Raw genomic sequence first — 17,010 nt, 5'->3', positions numbered from 1 at the left:
TTTTGTCTCAATGACTCGGCTCAGTTTGCAAATCAAATCAAAGCTGATTTTTCTAACTGCCACTTGGGCGCACCCAGCGGGAGTCTGCGGAGCCAGCTGCACTGCCTTGAAGGCTGGCGCCTGAGCGGGGAGAGAGGTTGCCTGCTGGCAGCCACAGAGGTTCCCATGGGAAGACAGCGGACAAGCAAGGGCTTGATGGAACCCAATCAGAGCAGGGGGAACAAGTCCGAGGAGGCCAAGTTTATTTTCTGGAAGGAGAAAAGGCAGATTCATGTGGCCCCCAAAGACTGAATGGAAGAAATAAGAGGGAGCCAGTTTGGACCCCTGATATTGAGGCTCCCTGGAACTGAAATGTCCAGTGGTGGGAAATACTCCCTGGGGGAGTAGTGAGGTGTCTGTCATTATAGGTATCCAAGCAGAGCCTGCTTGGTCTTTGCATTAGTGGGGGTTGTAGGTCATGCAGCTGATCCCTACCTCTACCGCTGTTACTCCTATCTCCAGAGACTTGTGCAAGGGGCACCACCTCCTCTGGAGCTACCTAAGAGTCTTCCTGAGGGGAAGGTGAGGGTAAAGGAAGGAAATGCCAAGGACTGATTGTGATGGGGTAGGAAGCAGAAATTCTCACCTCAAAGCAGAACAACTTGGGAGAAATTTACACTCCACTGGGGATCTAGCCTAGACTTAACTGTCTGACAGCAGACTCTCACTGAGCCTTCTCCCTCTCGCTTTTACACATTTCCTCTAAGAGCCCTCCCTCGATACACCCCAGGCACCCAAAACCCTGCCTCAGGCTCTGCTTCTAGGGAATCTGCCTTAAGACGCTCCCATTCTTCATCTGCTCACTGAAAAATTCCTCTTCCCCACTACGGGCTGAACTCCTGCTCTTATTCCTCTCAATCTGCAGTCAAAGTTAGTAACAGCCAACCCCTGGCAGGAGTGGCCGAGAGGAGCTACCCCACGTCCAAGGAGCGGCGGCTGCATGGGCGCAGGAGGGCCGAGAGGAGCTACTCCACATTCAAGGTCAGGAGGGGCGGCCGTGAGGAGATACCCCTCGTCCAAGGTAAGGAGCAGCAGCTGCGCTTTGCTGGAGCAGCCGTAAAGAGATACCCCATGTCCAAGGTAAGAGAAACCCAAGTAAGATGGTAGGTGCTGTGAGAGGGCATCAGAGGGCAGACACACTGAAACCATATTCACAGAAAACTAGTCAATCTGATCACACGGACCACAGCCTTGTCTAACTCAATGAAACTATGCCATGCCCGTGGGGCCACCCAAGATGGGCGGGTCATAGTGGAGAGGTCTGACAGAATGTGGTCCACTGGAGAAGGGAATGGCAAACCACTTCAGTATTCTTGCCTTGAGAACCCCATGAACAGTATGAAAAGGCAAAATGATGGGATACTGAAAGAAGAACTCCCCAGGTCAGTAGGGGCCCAATACGCTACTGGAGATCAGTAGAGAAATAACTCCAGAAAGAATGAAGGGATGGAGCCAAAGCAAAAACAATACCCAGTTGTGGATGTGACTGGTGATAGAAGCAAGGTCCAATGCTGTAAAGAGCAATATTGCATAGGAACCCGGAATGTCAGGTCCATGAATCAAGGCAAATTGGAAGTGGTCAAACAGGACATGGCAAGAGTGACCATGGACATTCTAGGAATCAGCGAACTAAAAAGGACTGGAATGGGTGAATTTAACTCAGTTCAGTTCAGTCACTCGGTTGTGTCCGACTCTGCGACCCCATGAATCGCAGCACGCCAGGCCTCCCTGTCCATCACCATCTCCAAGAATTTAACTCAGATGATCATTATATCTACTACTGTGGGCAGGATTCCCTTAGGAGAAATGGAGTAGCCGTAATGGTCAACAAAAGAGTACAAAATGCAGTACTGGATGCAATCTCAAAAACGACGGAATGATCTCTGTTCGTCGCCAAGGCAAACCATTCAATATCACAGTAATCCAAGTCTATGCCCTAACCAATAATGCTGAAGAAGCTGAAGTGAAACGGTTCTATGAAGACCTACAAGACCTTTTAGAACTAACACCCAAAAAAGATGTCCTTTTCATTATAGGGGACTGGAATGCAAAAGTAGGAAGTCAAGAAACTCCTGGACTAACAAGCAAATTTGGCCTTGGAATATGGAATGAAGCAGGGCAAAGGCTAATAGAGTTTTGCCAAGAGAATGCACTGGTCATAGCAAACACCCTCTTCCAACAACACAAGAGAGGACTATACACATGGGTATCACCAGATGGTCAACACCAAAATCAGATTGATTATATTCTTCGCAGCCAAAGATAGAGAAGCTCTATACAGTCAGCAAAAACAAGACTGGGAGCTGACTGTGGCTCAGATCATGAACTCCTTATTGCCAAATTCAGACTTAAATTGAAGAAAGTAGGGAAACCACTAGACAATTCAGGTATGACCTAAATCAAATCCCTTATGTTTATACAGTGGAAATGAGAAATAGATTTAAGGGACTAGATCTGATAGAGTGCTTGATGAACTATGGAATGAGGTTTGTGACATTGTACAGGAGACAGGGATCAAGACCATCCCCATGGAAAAGAAATGCAAAAAAGCAAAATGGCTGTCTGAGGAGGCCTTACAAATAGCTGTGAAAAGAAGAGAAGTGAAAAGCAAAGGAGAAAAGGAAAGATATAAGCATCTGAATGCAGAGTTCCAAAGAATAGCAAGGAGAGATAAGAAGGCCTTCCTCAGCGATCAATGCAAAGAAATAGAGGAAAACAACAGAATGGGAAAGACTAGAGATCTCCTCATGAAAATCAGAGATACCAAGGGAACATTTCATGCAAAGATGGGCTCAATAAAGGACAGAAATGGTATGGACCTAACAGAAGCAGAAGATATTAAGAAGAGGTAGCAAGAATACACAGAAGAACTGTACAAAAAACATCTTCACGACCCAGATAATCACAATGGTGTGATCACTGACCTAGAGCCAGACATCCTGGAATGTGAAGTCAAGTGGGCCTTAGAAAGCATCACTACGAACAAAGCTAGTAGAGGTGATGGAATTCCAGTTGAGCTATTTCAAATCCTGAAAGATGATGCTGTGAAAGTGCTGCACTCAATATGCCAGCAAATTTGGAAAACTCAGCAAAACTTGGAAAAGGTCAGTTTTCATTCCAATCCCAAAGAAAGGCAATGCCAAAGAATGCTCAAACTACCGCACAATTGCACTCATCTCACATGCTAGTAAAGTAATGCTCAAAATTCTCCAAGCCAGGCTTCAGCAATATGTGAACCGTGAACTTCCTGATGTTCAAGCTGGTTTTCGAAAAGGCAGAGGAACCAGAGATCGAATTGCCAACATCTGCTGGATCATGGAAGAAGCAAGAGAGTTCCAGAAAAACATCTATTTCTGCTTTATTGATTATGCCCAAGCCTTTGACAGTGTGGACCACAATAAACTGTGAAAAATTCTGAAAGAGATGGGAATACCAGACCACCTGACCTGCCTCTTGAGAAACCTGTATGCAGGTCAGGAATCAACAGTTAGAACTGGACATGGAACAACAGACAAGTTCCAAATCGGGAAAGGAGTACATCAAGGCTGTGTATGGTCACCCTGCTTATTTAACTTACATGTAGTGTACATCATGAGAAACGCTGGGCTGGAAGAAGCACAAGCTGGAATCAAGATTGCCGGGAGAAATATCAATAAACTCAGATATGCAGATGATACCACCCTTATGGCAGAAAGTGAAGAGGAACTAAAAAGCCTCTTGGTGAAAGTGAAAGAGGAGAGTGAAAAAGTTGGCTTAAAGCTCAACATTCAGAAGACTAAGATCATGGCATCTGGTCCCATCACTTCATAGTAAATAGATGTGCAAACAGTGGAAACAGTGGCTGACTTTATTTTTGGGGATCCAAAATCACTGCAGATGGTGACTGCAGCCATGAAATTAAAACACTTACTCCTTGGAAGGAAAGTTATGACCAACCTAGACAGCATATTCAAAAGCAGAGACATTACTTTGCCAACAAAGGTCCATCTAGTCAAGGCTATGGTTTTTCCAGTGGTCATGTTTGGGTGTGAGAGTTGGACTGTGAAGAAAGCTGAGCACCGAAGAATTGATGCTTTTGAACTGTGGTATTGGAGAAGACTCTTGAGAGTCCCTTGGACTGCAAGGAGATCCAACCAGTCCATTCTAAAGGAGATCAGTCCTGGGTGTTCATTGGAAGGACTGATGCTAAAGCTGAAACTCCAATACTTTGGCCACCTCATTCGAAGAGCTGACTCATTGGAAAAGCCCCTGATGCTGGGAGGGATTGGGGGCAGGAGAAGAAGGGGACGACAGAGGATGAGATGGCTGGATGGCATCACTGACTCGATGGACATAAGTTTGAGTAAATTCTGGGAGTTGGTGATGGACAGGGAGCCTGGTGTGCTGCGATTCATGGGGTCGCAAAGAGTCGGACACGACTGAGCGAAACTGAACTGAACTGAACTGAACCCCGTGCTGAGGAACAAGGTAAAGAAGAATGTGAATATGTGTACACAGGTTCTTCACCCCATCAGTGAAAAAGACTGCCTTCCAGGCTTTTGAGATGAACCTGTCCTAATCCTAGCATTAAATCTAGCAGCTCATACAAACTTCCACCCCAGCGTTCCTTAGCAGCACCTTAAGCTGGAGGTTCTGCCCCAGCTCTATAAATAAATACTGACCCCTGGTGGTGTGTGGATCCACCCAACAGACTCTTTGTAAACACAGGGGACTTGGTTCTCCCAGGGAGTCTGGGCCAAGAGTGTGGTTCCTCTCACAATCATTCAGCTAGCTTCTCAAATGCCACCCTCGCGCTGGATATGACTCAGTTCCCAGGGGTGGCTGAGAAGGGGTGGGGACGGGACTGGGGGGCACAAAGTATCTCACATGCACCCACTCTAGAGGAGTGATCCCCAGGGCTGCCCCAGGGCTTTAGCTCTGCCGCCGCCTGTCCTCACTCAGTACACCTCACTTCTCTTTAGAGGACCTGATCACAGTCACAACTCCACTGCTGTCTCTCACGATCATTCACTTCATGTCTGCTTCCACACTAGACTGTGAGTCTCCTGAGGACAGGAAGCAAGACTGCTGGTTCACTGAAAATCCCCAGTTCCTTACAAGGTACCTGGCTCCCAGGTGCACTGTGAGTGAGCTAACCACGAGAGACATAATGGTCATCAATCATGATTTTCTAAGAATTTCCAAAACAATTTACAGTAAATAAAAATCCATTTATATGTATGTTATCATTCGGTCCTCATAACAAACTGAGATTTTGGTGTGCTGGGGCTGGCTTGCATTAGCTTGCTGCAGAAGAAATGTTGCTGAACATTCAGAACATTCTTATAAGCCAGCTGCTGTTAAGCTATCAATAACTTGATATTGGATTTGTGGGGATATTTACACCCTAGAAATGGACAAAGACTACAAATAAAAGACTTTTCCAAAGAGCAGGTTTATCAGCAAACCACAGGCAGTAATTACGTTCAAAAATTTTCTGTGAATGGGTAGATTATGTTGTTGCTCAGTCACTAAGGTGTGTCTAACTCTTGGCGACCCCATGGACTGCAGCACGCCAGGCCTCCCTGTCCTTCACTATCTCCCAGAGTTTGCTCAAACTCATGTCCACTGTGTCAATGATGCCATCCAACCATCTCATTCTCTGTCACCCCCTTCTCCTCCTGCCCTCAATCTTTCCCAGCATCGGGGTCTTTTCCAATGAGTCAGCACTTCATATCAGATGGCCAAAGTATTGGAGCTTCAGCTTTAGCATCAATCCTTCCAATGAATGGGTAGATGGGGATCACTTCATTTTATTTTTTAATTTTTTGACCACCCTCTGTGCCAAACAGGATCTTAGTTCCCCAACCAGGGATTGAACGTGTGCCCCCTGCATCGGGAACACAGCGTCTTAACCACTGGACTGCCAGGGAATCCTGGGATTACTTTAAATAGGGTGCTTCTGAGTTTCGGAAGAGGGAGTATGACCCTCAGGATCTCTGAGTCTTGCTGCAGTGAGATTCTGACCAAATGCATTCCCTCATCTTAGTAGGTATTGTTCGAGAGTCAACGATATGCCAGGAACTTCCTGCCACGGCCAAATGTGACTGGGAAATCAGTGGCAAGGACCAAGCAGTTCCTCATCAGAGCTCCCCTCAACAGCAGCAGGGCTGGCACCTACCCCAGGAGGCCTGGCCCTGCCCAGGACCTGATGCTCCACCACCACGTGGGTTCTGGGAAGGGCCCTCTGCCACAGACCCAGCGTCTGGTTTGTGGGGGTGGCCCTCTGCATTTACCCCCTGCCCTGGGATCCTTTCATAGATTAAGCAGCTCCTCTGCTTGAGGAAGCCTTGCTTTGCTTCTGCAGAAACCCGGAGCCACATCTGGACCTCAGCCTGTACCTGGGGCCCTCTTTGGCAGGGCCAGTTCCTGCACAGCCCCCAAGACTGCTGGGATCCCACTGAATGGTGAGCAGTGAAAGGCTTCAATGGGAACCATGTGGACGCTGCCCCTAACTGCATGGGGCCCGTTATGGCTTGAACTGAGTTCTCCTCAGATTCATATGTCAATGTCCTAACCTTAGACTGTGACCTTATTTGGTAAACGGGGTCCCTGTAGAGGTGATTAGCTGAGTTAGGATGAGGTCATACTGGAGTAAGGTGGACCCTCAATCCAATATGATCAGCGTCCATAGAAAAGGGGAAAATTTGGACAGACACGCAGGGGAAGAGCACCATGAGAAGATGAAGGCAGAGATGAGGTGAGGCGTCTACAAGCCAGAGAGCACCAATGATGGCCAGCAATCCCCCAGAAGCTGGAGAAAAGGCACGAAACAGACTCTGCCTCACACCCTCCAAGGAGCCAACCCTGCTGACACCTCAATCTTGGATTTCTAGCATTCAGAAGTGTGAGACAATAAATTATGCTTTGTTTAAGCCACTTAGTTTGTGAACTCTGCAGTCGCTGAAAACTAACACAGGTCCCCGGCTTTGAAGACCTCCCGGCTGGCAGTGCTTCATTAGAGCTTGGGTGACGAACAGTGACATTACAGACAGACAAGGGTTAGAGGTGCACACTAGAGCCAGGGATTCTATCTAATATTGATAGAAGATGCCCTGGGCTTCTGGTCAGGTCAGAATGACCCCGAACAGCTCAGGCTGTTCCATTCTGAGTAGCAGCCCTCCCAGTTCCATGGGACTCACACAGCCGACCACAGACACTGTCTGGAGTCACTGGGGTCAGGGACAGGACATCAGCAAGTTGCTTTATCGCCAGAGCACTGGCCTCAAGCCTGCCCGTGTGACCACACTCCAGAGACTGGCTGCCCGCTGGCAGACCCATGAGGAAAATGCCACAATGACAAAGAGGTGGAGGAGCTCTGAGGGAGACAGACGGGCCATGGAATCTGTCACTGGAATTTGTTACACCCTTAATGCCTGCAAGGTTCCCACCATCATACTTTCCTCTGTTAAAAAGAAGAGCATTTTTGGCAAACCTATAAAGAGGGAAATTTGATTGACAACATCAGGAAAGGGATGGGTCAAATATTGAAGCCTGGACTTAGTTCCTTGATACACAGTCCCCATGGGCAGGGTATGAGTTCAGATAGGGTTCTCGTTCAGCTGACCCTGGATGCTCCAAGGGGACAGAGCAGACACTGATCAAATATAGCTTTCCTTCGCTTTGCCGTTTCTCTGCATCACCAAGCACCCTGCTTATTTATCTGATGTGATGCTGAGAAAGAATCACTCCTTGACCTGAGGGAGACTGGCATTCTGCTCACTACCCTACTGCCAAGAGCTGCTAGAGCCCGCTTCTCTGGTTGGGGCAATGGCCCTGGAAAACAAAGACATGGAATCCTGGAATCCATGTCTGACCCCTGACTCCTCTGAGCCCTGCCTGGGCATGACCAGCTAGGTATTCACACTCACGAATGCATTCCCATCCTTTCCCCTGCCACAGCTGGCACATGCACACAACACACTCCACTAAAGGAAGGTTGTATCCTAAACATCAAACAAGAAGAGAAATCCTCATGCTAAGAAGAAGTAGACAACTCTTGCTCTAGTTCTTTAAAGCTCACACTAATCTCACAGATCAGCAATGGAACCTGGAGAAACATGGCATGGTGTATTGTCTATGTACATGGACAGTGGGTCCTGAAATTGCCAAGAACATATGCTTTTAATTCCTCTCTCTCAGGGCTTCCCTGGTGGCTCAGTGGTAAAGAATCCGCTTGCCAATGGAGGAGACATGGGTTCAATCCCTGATCCAGAAAGATCCCACATGCTGTGGAACAACTAAGTCTGTGCGTCACAACCATGGAGCCTGTGCTCTGGAGCCCAGGAACCGCAGCTATTGAGACCGTGCACAGACCTGGCTCATGCTCTGCAAGAAGAGAAGCCACCGTAATGAGAGGCCCACATGCTGCAACTAGAGAAAAGACCCCACTCACTACAACTAGAAAAAAGCCCGTGTGGCAGTGAAGACCCAGCACAGCCAAAAATAAATAACTAAATAACATTCTCACTCAGAGTCCCCACAGATACCTTTTGCCTGTCTGATCACATGTTCTCAATTCCCAGTTCACATCCTACAATTCAACAAACTCCCTTTTAGGAGGGCTTTCTGTCCCAGGGGATATCCTTAGAACCCCCTCTGCCCCCGCAGGGGACGGCACTGCCATCAGCCCTCCCATGTCCAGGCGTCAGAAGCTCGCAGGGAGCCATGGAGCTTACTATCACAGGGGAGGCTTCTCTGTAAGTTTCCTGCCCACTCCAGGGGGTTGCTGCAGATACCGAGCTGTCCGGCCCGAGATCAGAGCTCTAGTGCTAGCCCAGAGATAAGGGTCTTCTTTCTAGACGATCTGTTTTCTTCAGAGGAAAACTCTGCTGAGGCCCATAATTTGTGCCCCTTTTGTTTTCAGGCCATCTCCTTGCCTCACAAGCAGTATTTTATCTCTTTCTGTCCAGAAGCCTGAGCTCCCGAGAGAGAACACATTAGGGACATGCTGACCTCTCCTGACTTCTGGGAGAGCAGAGTGAGTTCTTATCACAGTGAGCCCTGATTGCTTGTCTTCTTCCTCCTGCATCTTCCCTTTGCTGTCTACAAACTGACGTGACTTTCTTCAAAGTTATAAAACTAATGGGTGATAGGTCTTGGTGCATATTCTGTCAAATAACCATTAAATATTTCTGTCTCTCTCCCCCGTTTTCTGCTGTGTGTGCTTGTGTGTATGTATTGACATATGTATATACATACTTGAGCCATTGTCTTTGTCTATAGTTTATGCCTATCATTACATATCTACTTATATCTTTTCATTGCTGTGGAAGTCACCTATGAAACCATATATGCTCTCAATAAATGCAGGGACTAGAATGAGTTGCCCAGTTTTGGTGTGTTTATACAGGGAGGATAGCTGTTAAAAATATCAGTTCTATAACAAAAAAGATAAACCTGATTTCTAACCATTCAACCTTGTAATAGGTTAAATGATAACAAACCATTCACTGATTTTTTTTTAAAGAGTAATAAACAGAAACATGTACCAATTGAGAGAGCCAGGCAATTCAATAATAATTAGGGAAACAAAAAGTGATGAGCCTGAACAATGCTGCCTTGGTTTTGGGGATAAGTATAGAAAATGCCAACTACACAACAATGCAGTGTTTGCTTTCTCATTATACAAGGCACTAACACTAATCACCTCATTTTTGAAAGCTATGCGGCAACGGAATAAAATCCAACACCAGAAGATTGGTCTAACTGACATGCAAAAAAATACCCACATAAACATAGACCCAAATACAGTGCAAATATATAGTGAAGAGTACTTGAGCAAATTTATATTTACCACTGATTAATGTACCAGTCTGTGCATCCATCCATCTATCCATCGACTAAGCAAATATGTTCTGAGCTCTTCCTATGCTTTAGGCACTGTGATATTAATATATACCGTAAGTATATAATAATACCTAGATGCAAATGACTCCAGGGAAAATAACAATTCTTTCTTGTTATTTTTAGTCACTGTTGCCTAAAATTTTCCTGTGTTGCTACAGAGAGAAGTACTTCAATAACTGAAGACAGACAGCGCATGCCAACATACCTTTCGTAGCCAGGCGGACACAATTGATTTTGGTCTCCTGTGAATAACAAAAGTGAGATTCCAGTTAATTTGTTGTGTTTGGTTTTTTAATATATACAAAAATATATGTATACATATTTGCATATATAGGCTTGCTTTTATATTTTTAATTATAATTTAATATTTGTCCCTTCCAGGTTTTTCCTCCAGGGGAATCACCTTTTAATTCTATTTCTTCATTTATTCTTACACTGGTGTTACTTCCACTTCCTGGCTCTCATCACCTTATCAGTTTCTTCCCCAGACAGAACTACTTCATAAATACTGCCCAGCACAGAACAATAACCGTAACACTAAGTGAGTGTGGCATGTGTGTGCTTCACTCAGTTACACGGTTAGCAGATGGTATCAAGGGCATCTGTGAGAAGCTTAATGGGATTGCTGGGTCATGTGGTTCTATTTTTAGCTTTTTAAGGAACCTCCATCCTGTCCTCCATAGTGGCTATATCAATTTACATTCCCACAAACAGTGCAAAAGGGTTCCCTGTTCTGTATACTCTCTTCAGCATTTATTATTTGTAGACTTATTGGTGATGGCCATTCTGACCAGTGTAGTTTTGATCTGCAGAATCCAATGCCTGTCTTGCTAATCCCCACATGTAAAGAACCACTGAATCTTGAAGGCACTGTATTAATCAGGATTAGTTTAGTTTAGTTGCTCAGTCATGTCCCACTCTTTGCAACCCCATGGACTATAGCCTGCCAAGCTCCTCTGTCCATGGAATTCTCCAGACAAGAATACTGGAGTGGATTGCGTTTCCTATCTCCAGGGGATCTTCCTAATCCAGGGATTGAACTCGTATCTCCTGTGTCTCCTGCGTTGCAGGTAGATTCTTTGCCATCTGAGCCAACAGGGAAGCCTTAGTCAGGAATATGCAGAATAAAACCCAAGAAATCCAGGGGCTACAAACAGCAAAGGTTTATTTTCCACTCAAACAACATGTCCAATAGAGGAGTGTGGTGGGTCTGAGGGGGAGCTGATGGTGGTGGCTGGAGGATGCTGTCATCATTGTAGCCACTCAAAGACCAAGGCTGCTACCTCCATGTTAATATAATCAGTGTTCACTGAGGCTGGAGAAAGGGATGATGATGAGTTTAGTAAGAACTGGCAACTAAAGGCTTGACATTAGAAGTAACGCTTTTCCTTTGACACAGGTTCTATCAGCTAGAGCGAGTCTAAGGGCCATGCCTGACTTCAGTGACACAGGAATTGGAGTGCTCCAAGAACCAGAAAGAGAAACAGTGGTAATGTCTACAGCAGAGTCTATGTCATCCACGCACACCTCTGAATGCTAGGAACCGTCCCTCCTATCAAGCCCAAGTATGACCCCTCGTGGTCTTGATTCTGTTCTGTAGCCCACAGGGAGTCTGCCTTTGCTTGTGTAGGAAAGATGTCCAGGTACTGAAAGACAGTTCTCAAGTTCATTAACATTCTTTTTCAACAATTCCTCAGATGATAAAAGCTCAAGTCCTCTGAACCAAATTAATGCTCTTCCCAGGACATCCTCCAGTTTGTCCCTCTTAATGAGAAGGGACTAGAACATAAAGCAACAGTCTATGTGTAGTCTTGTCAATAGAGACTACCCAGATTACCTAGATTATTACGTATTATTATAGATTACCTAGATTATCACTGTTTTCCATTTTTTCTTACTTAAACTGCATTTCTAATAACATAGCCAACATTTCACATTTTCAGTGATCACAATGAATATGTCAGCAACTCTTTCCCACCAAAAAAAAGAAAAAAATTTGCCTGCTTCTACATACATACGTGGTCCTACTATGAGACTCAAGTACAGAGTCACACTTGGAACTGTCAAAGCCTATCATCTTTGAATTGGTGACCAGAGCCTATTACCTTATTATCTTCACTATCTGCAAGTTTGGGGACATGCTTTTTCCACTTTATCCAGATCACTAATATAAGTAGTAACCTAGAAAATGCCAGTAACAGACTCAGTGGCATGCACTAGAATCCCTCTTCCAGGTTGGCATTCACCTGTTCATCAGAATCTCTGGTTGGTTATGCAACAGTTACTCGCTGTCTCAATTGCTTCAGAACTCAGACTCTACTGTGGTATTTTTCCAAAAACATAGCTTGAGAACAGGGTCAAAAATCACTTCAGGTACTGATGCTCTGTCTACTGCATTTCCCCAATCAGTTCAAGAACTATCTTAAAGAAGGTTGGGTTGACATGACTTGTTCTTTGGAACAAGTGTTTCCTTTTTTTTTTTTCTGTGCTGAAAGTGTTACTTTTTAAAATAAATAATTGTTTTATTTAAAAAAATGGAAAATGCAGAAATGTTAAAACAGCATGACATATTATGATTCAAATACATGAAATATTCATTTGAAGGTGCTTATATTTCAAGAAAAACAGTTTTTTGTTTAATGAACATTTCCAGGAGACAGAAAGAAAGAAGAGAGAAAAAAGCAGAACTCTCTAAATGAGATGGGATGAACTGGGAGAGTAGCACTGACGTGTGTACACTGCTGGGTGTGAACCAGACAGCTGGCAGGAAGGTGCCGCAAAGCACAGGGAGCTTGGCTTGGTGTTCTGTGATGACCTAGTTGGGTGGGATTTGGAGGGAGGCGATGTACATATACATATAGCTGATTCACTTTGTTGTACAGCAGAAACTAATACAACTTTGCAAAGCAATTATACTCCAAAAATAAATTTTAAAAATGAGATGCCAAAAAAGCTCAAGTCACAAATGAGTTAAAACTTAAAAATGATGATAAAAGTGAACAAACTAATTTTTTTTGTTTGTTTTCATGTTTGGAGGTAGAACAAAGTTCTTCAACTCCTGTTGGCTTCCATGTCTGTTCTTTGGTTTAAACAGAGGTCAGTGAACTAGACACTGAGATGGCTAAAGAAGAAAGCACGACATCCAGAGAACTGAGGAATTGTGTTGGATGGGAAGTGCCAAGAGATAAGATCTCCAACTTTATACTAATACAAAGAAAAAAAAAGATTTTGCATGTACTGTATCAGGAAACTTGTCAATTCTGTGCAATACTGTTAAATATAGCAATGGGCAATATAGTGAGGTCTTTACTGATGGGGGTAATTTGTAAATATGTGTCTAGACTTTAAAGAGAGTCAACCTAATCTCTTTGTATCTAAGAATCTATTCTCAAGGAATGACCTTAAATGCAGAAGAAGCTTTATATTCAAAGTCATTGCTTCCAGTACTCTTTATAAAAGTGAAAACGAAGACGAACATATCTGCCCAACTCTATAGTCATGGTAAAGAAAGTGGAGGTCTCTTTACACAGTGAAGTTTTATAAGGCTGATAATGAAAATGGTTGAGAGCCATGTAATAACATGCAGTAATACACATAAAAATTATTAATGAATAAAGCACAGTTTTTATTTAACATGCCAATCTAAGCATTTAAAAAATAAGTCCTAAAGAAATATACTAAATCTTAAAAATGGTTGCACAGTGAAGTATAACATATTGATACATGCAGACAAACACACTAATTTTAAATGCAGTTTGCCAAATCTTTCACAAAGTGAACACACACTTTATGACCAGCATCCAGATCAAAACACCCAAAATTACCAGCACCTCCGAAAAACCCTTCACGCTCCTTCTGGGTCACTTCCTCCCCACAAAGGTGAAGGCTAATGTGTCTTTTGTGGGACTTGATGGACATGAGTTTGAGTAAACTCTGGGAGCTGGTGATGGACAGGGAAGCCTGGTGTGCTGCAGTCCATGGGATCATAAAGAGTTGGACGCAACTGAGTAACTGAACTGAACTCATTTAAAAATGTGTCCCAGTAAAGGGAATATTGGGTAACCACAACGGTTTATTCTACTGCCTTCTTCACTGGATCATTTATAGAACTTTCTAATTCTCCTTAGAATCATCTTCACTGCCAAAGCTGCATGCATGAAAGTGAGCCATTTCCTAACACTACGTCCTCCACCTGAATCTATTAAACTGTTTTCTATCATCTAAAGCACTTGTCTGATTATGTTTAACTCTCCTCGGCTCTCACAAACATGACACTGACATATCTGTTTTCTCCCAAGTTCCTGACATCTTTAATTCCATAACCAATTTGTCTTTGTTGGTTAGAATCAGGTACAGAATAACAAAGTCCTAAGTCACTCCCTTGACCTTCTAGGTGATTGAACTGTTAGCAAGCAAGTCAGGAACACACTGGAAATTCTGCATCCGATCACACAGGAAGTCTGGCCTGTGGACATTTACCCAATCAGTTCTGTAAAAAGGAAATGAGTACTTTCCGTGTGTCAGATTATATAAGGCTTTAGAAAGAGAAAAAGCATTTGGTGTATTTTCTGTTCCATCTCCACAGTACAAGACAATTTCATGTTCCCATTATTTTAGCCTCACTCACATTCCACTTCCTACTCTAGACTTGCAAATCTGCACGCAGGAATGTATCACCTTGGGGTAATATACTGTCCTAACTGCTGGGCTTCTGTTGAGACCTGCTTCTACTCAAGGATCTGCTAGTGCTGGGACTTTTCCAGCAGTCCAGTGTTAAAGACTCCACACTTCCAATGCAGGGGGCTCAGGTTCAATCCCTTGTCAGGAACTGAGATACCACACATTTCGTGGCAGAGCCAAAAAGCTAAAAAAAAAAAAGGATCTGCCAGTGCTGTGCAACAGAGCAGCTCATTGGCCCTCTCTGTGGCTCGATTTCCCCACCAATCAAATGACAGAGAAAGGGATGGGGAAGCCCACTTTGGTAGAGTAAGTGGGATATTCTAAGGTTGCTTCCAGTTCTTTCAGTACACTATCTTCTTGACGTCATATCATATCATCCATCCAACTCACAACAAACGGGCTTTTTTTTTTTTTTTAAATCAAAATGCCTTATACCTATATCTACTTACCTACGTATAACCTCCATTTAGAGACTAGGCCAAGTCTGACTCATTCAACCATCCACTTATCCATCCATCCTTCAACTACTTAACTGAAATTATAGGCTATCTAATTGAAGGGCTTATAGGAACTTCTGTCTATTATCCAGGAGGACTTAGGTTACATTGTACTCCCAAGCTGGTCAAGAAGCCCCCGTACCTGGGGAATACATAAAATTCTCATTGCACCATCAGACTGCCCTACTTAATAAGGTGGGGATTTAGCCCTGATCTCATCATTTTCAAAGACTTTTCCCAGTTGCCCTAACTCATATTTTTGCCTTCTCTAAGACTAAGCTGTCTCAGCTCATATTATGAGATTTAGCCCTGACCCCAGAGTCTTTCTACAGTTTTCACATCTTCTTAGGCTTGTGCCTTCATTTTTCTCTTAGACTGGGACCCCCACTTCACTCCTCATTCATTTAGTCAGTCAATCAACAAGTATGCATTGATATGATTGTCGCTGAAAATGTTCATCATTACTGAATTATCACTACGTGCCAGGCATTGAGCTGCACACACAGGGATGAGCAGAGCAGACATGGTCCCCATCCTCATGAAGCATGCAAACATTATCTTTCTAACACTTGCAGCAAACAACAGATAACTATTCTCATGAGTAAACACCTGATTACAAGTTGCAATAAACACTATTAAGAGAAGTGTTGGGTGCTATATATGTGTCCAGAAGACGACAAGGGATGTGGGTGGGAATGAAAGAGGGCTTACCACATTGAGCAAGAACTATTTAACCTAATATCTGTAAGATAAGTATCATGGAAGGGTGTCCCAGATTCAGCGACCGATGCACAAAGGCCTGGGAGAGGGAAAACACGAGGTGCAGTCAAAGACATAAAGAAGTCTGGGGTGTTTACACCATCATGAAGTACGCAGAGAATGAGATCAGATGAAGCTAGAGGCATAAGCTTGGTAGAGCCCTTTAGACTGCAGGGTTTTGGTATATATTTTAAGAACAACAGACAGCTATCAAAGATTAATGAGCAAGAATAAAATTTTCAGATGTTTATTTTTTTAAAGTGCAGAGGCTGCTGTAGAGAGAACAGACTTACACTGCAAGAGAAGCTAGTTGTTGGGGAGAGGGTGATGCTGACATCTAACTGAGAGACGCTACTGCCTTGGACCAGGAGATTGGCTGCAGAGATCTTGCCTGCCTCTCACCTTTGGAAAGCCTTTCTCGGCTCTGCTTGACCCCAGAGTCCTTCACCATCTCCCCCCTTCCCCCATGCTTCTGGGGCTGATACACGTTGGGTCCTCAGTCTAGGCTCTCTGCAGCCCAATTTCCCATGATGCCCTTCCAGCGCCCTGATCCCTAAGCTGTTGTTTGACCTCAATGTGGCTCATTCACTTAGCATGACAGTCCCTGAAAGCATCAGTAAGGAAAAAAACAGAAAAGAGGAAGGCTCTCTTTTCCTAAGGTACGTGTTTTGAATATTATATTTTTCATTCTTATAACAAGGCTGAAATGGATAGCACAATGCCCCACTTCTCTTTTCTTGTGAAACAAGATTAAATAACATTTCCCAGGGTTACTCAGATAGTAAGCCAAGCAAAATACCCTTTAAGCAAATGGCCTTCTTTTCTGAGGTATCTTGGCAAATATGTCTTTGACATGAGATTAGAGGCCCTGCTTTCTTGGCTTGTCCACAGGCAGACAGTGATGATAGGGCAGAGCCACATTTTGAAAAACAGGCCAAGCAATTTGTATGAAGAAATTCTGTTTTCACCCAAAACAGGACCCTGAGAAATCAGAAAGCCAGTGATGGAAAAGGAAAGCAGAGATCCGCCTCTGGAAACCGAGCAGCCCAGAACCATTAGAACTAGGTCACCTGGCAGGCCCATCCTCTGGAGGAAAATGCGTGAGGGATGCCTTTCAAGGCATGAAAGGGACACAGTACCCTTTGAG

The 17,010-nt window shown here is 44.2% G+C and overlaps 1 protein-coding gene across 31 annotated transcripts in view; it reads right to left on the bottom strand.

Annotated features, from left to right (window-relative positions):
• The window catches only part of PTPRT (protein tyrosine phosphatase receptor type T), a 1,155,226-nt gene that overhangs the window by 206,629 nt on the left and 931,587 nt on the right, over positions 1-17,010 (bottom strand). For all 31 annotated transcript variants that reach the window (XM_086331749.1, XM_086331754.1, XM_086331755.1 and 28 more), the window contains one exon: positions 10,133-10,169. In XM_086331749.1, coding sequence (XP_086187875.1) covers positions 10,133-10,169 — 37 coding nt within the window. The remainder of the gene's footprint in view (positions 1-10,132; positions 10,170-17,010) is intronic.

This window comes from Bos grunniens, chromosome 13 (genome assembly GCF_055505025.1).
Source record: "Bos grunniens cultivar Pamir isolate PY7600 chromosome 13, Bosgru_T2T1.0, whole genome shotgun sequence".
In the NCBI taxonomy this organism is placed as follows: Eukaryota; Metazoa; Chordata; class Mammalia; order Artiodactyla; family Bovidae; genus Bos; species Bos grunniens.
Note: the sequence above shows the minus strand (reverse complement) of the source record. Positions and strands in the feature narration are given on the sequence as shown.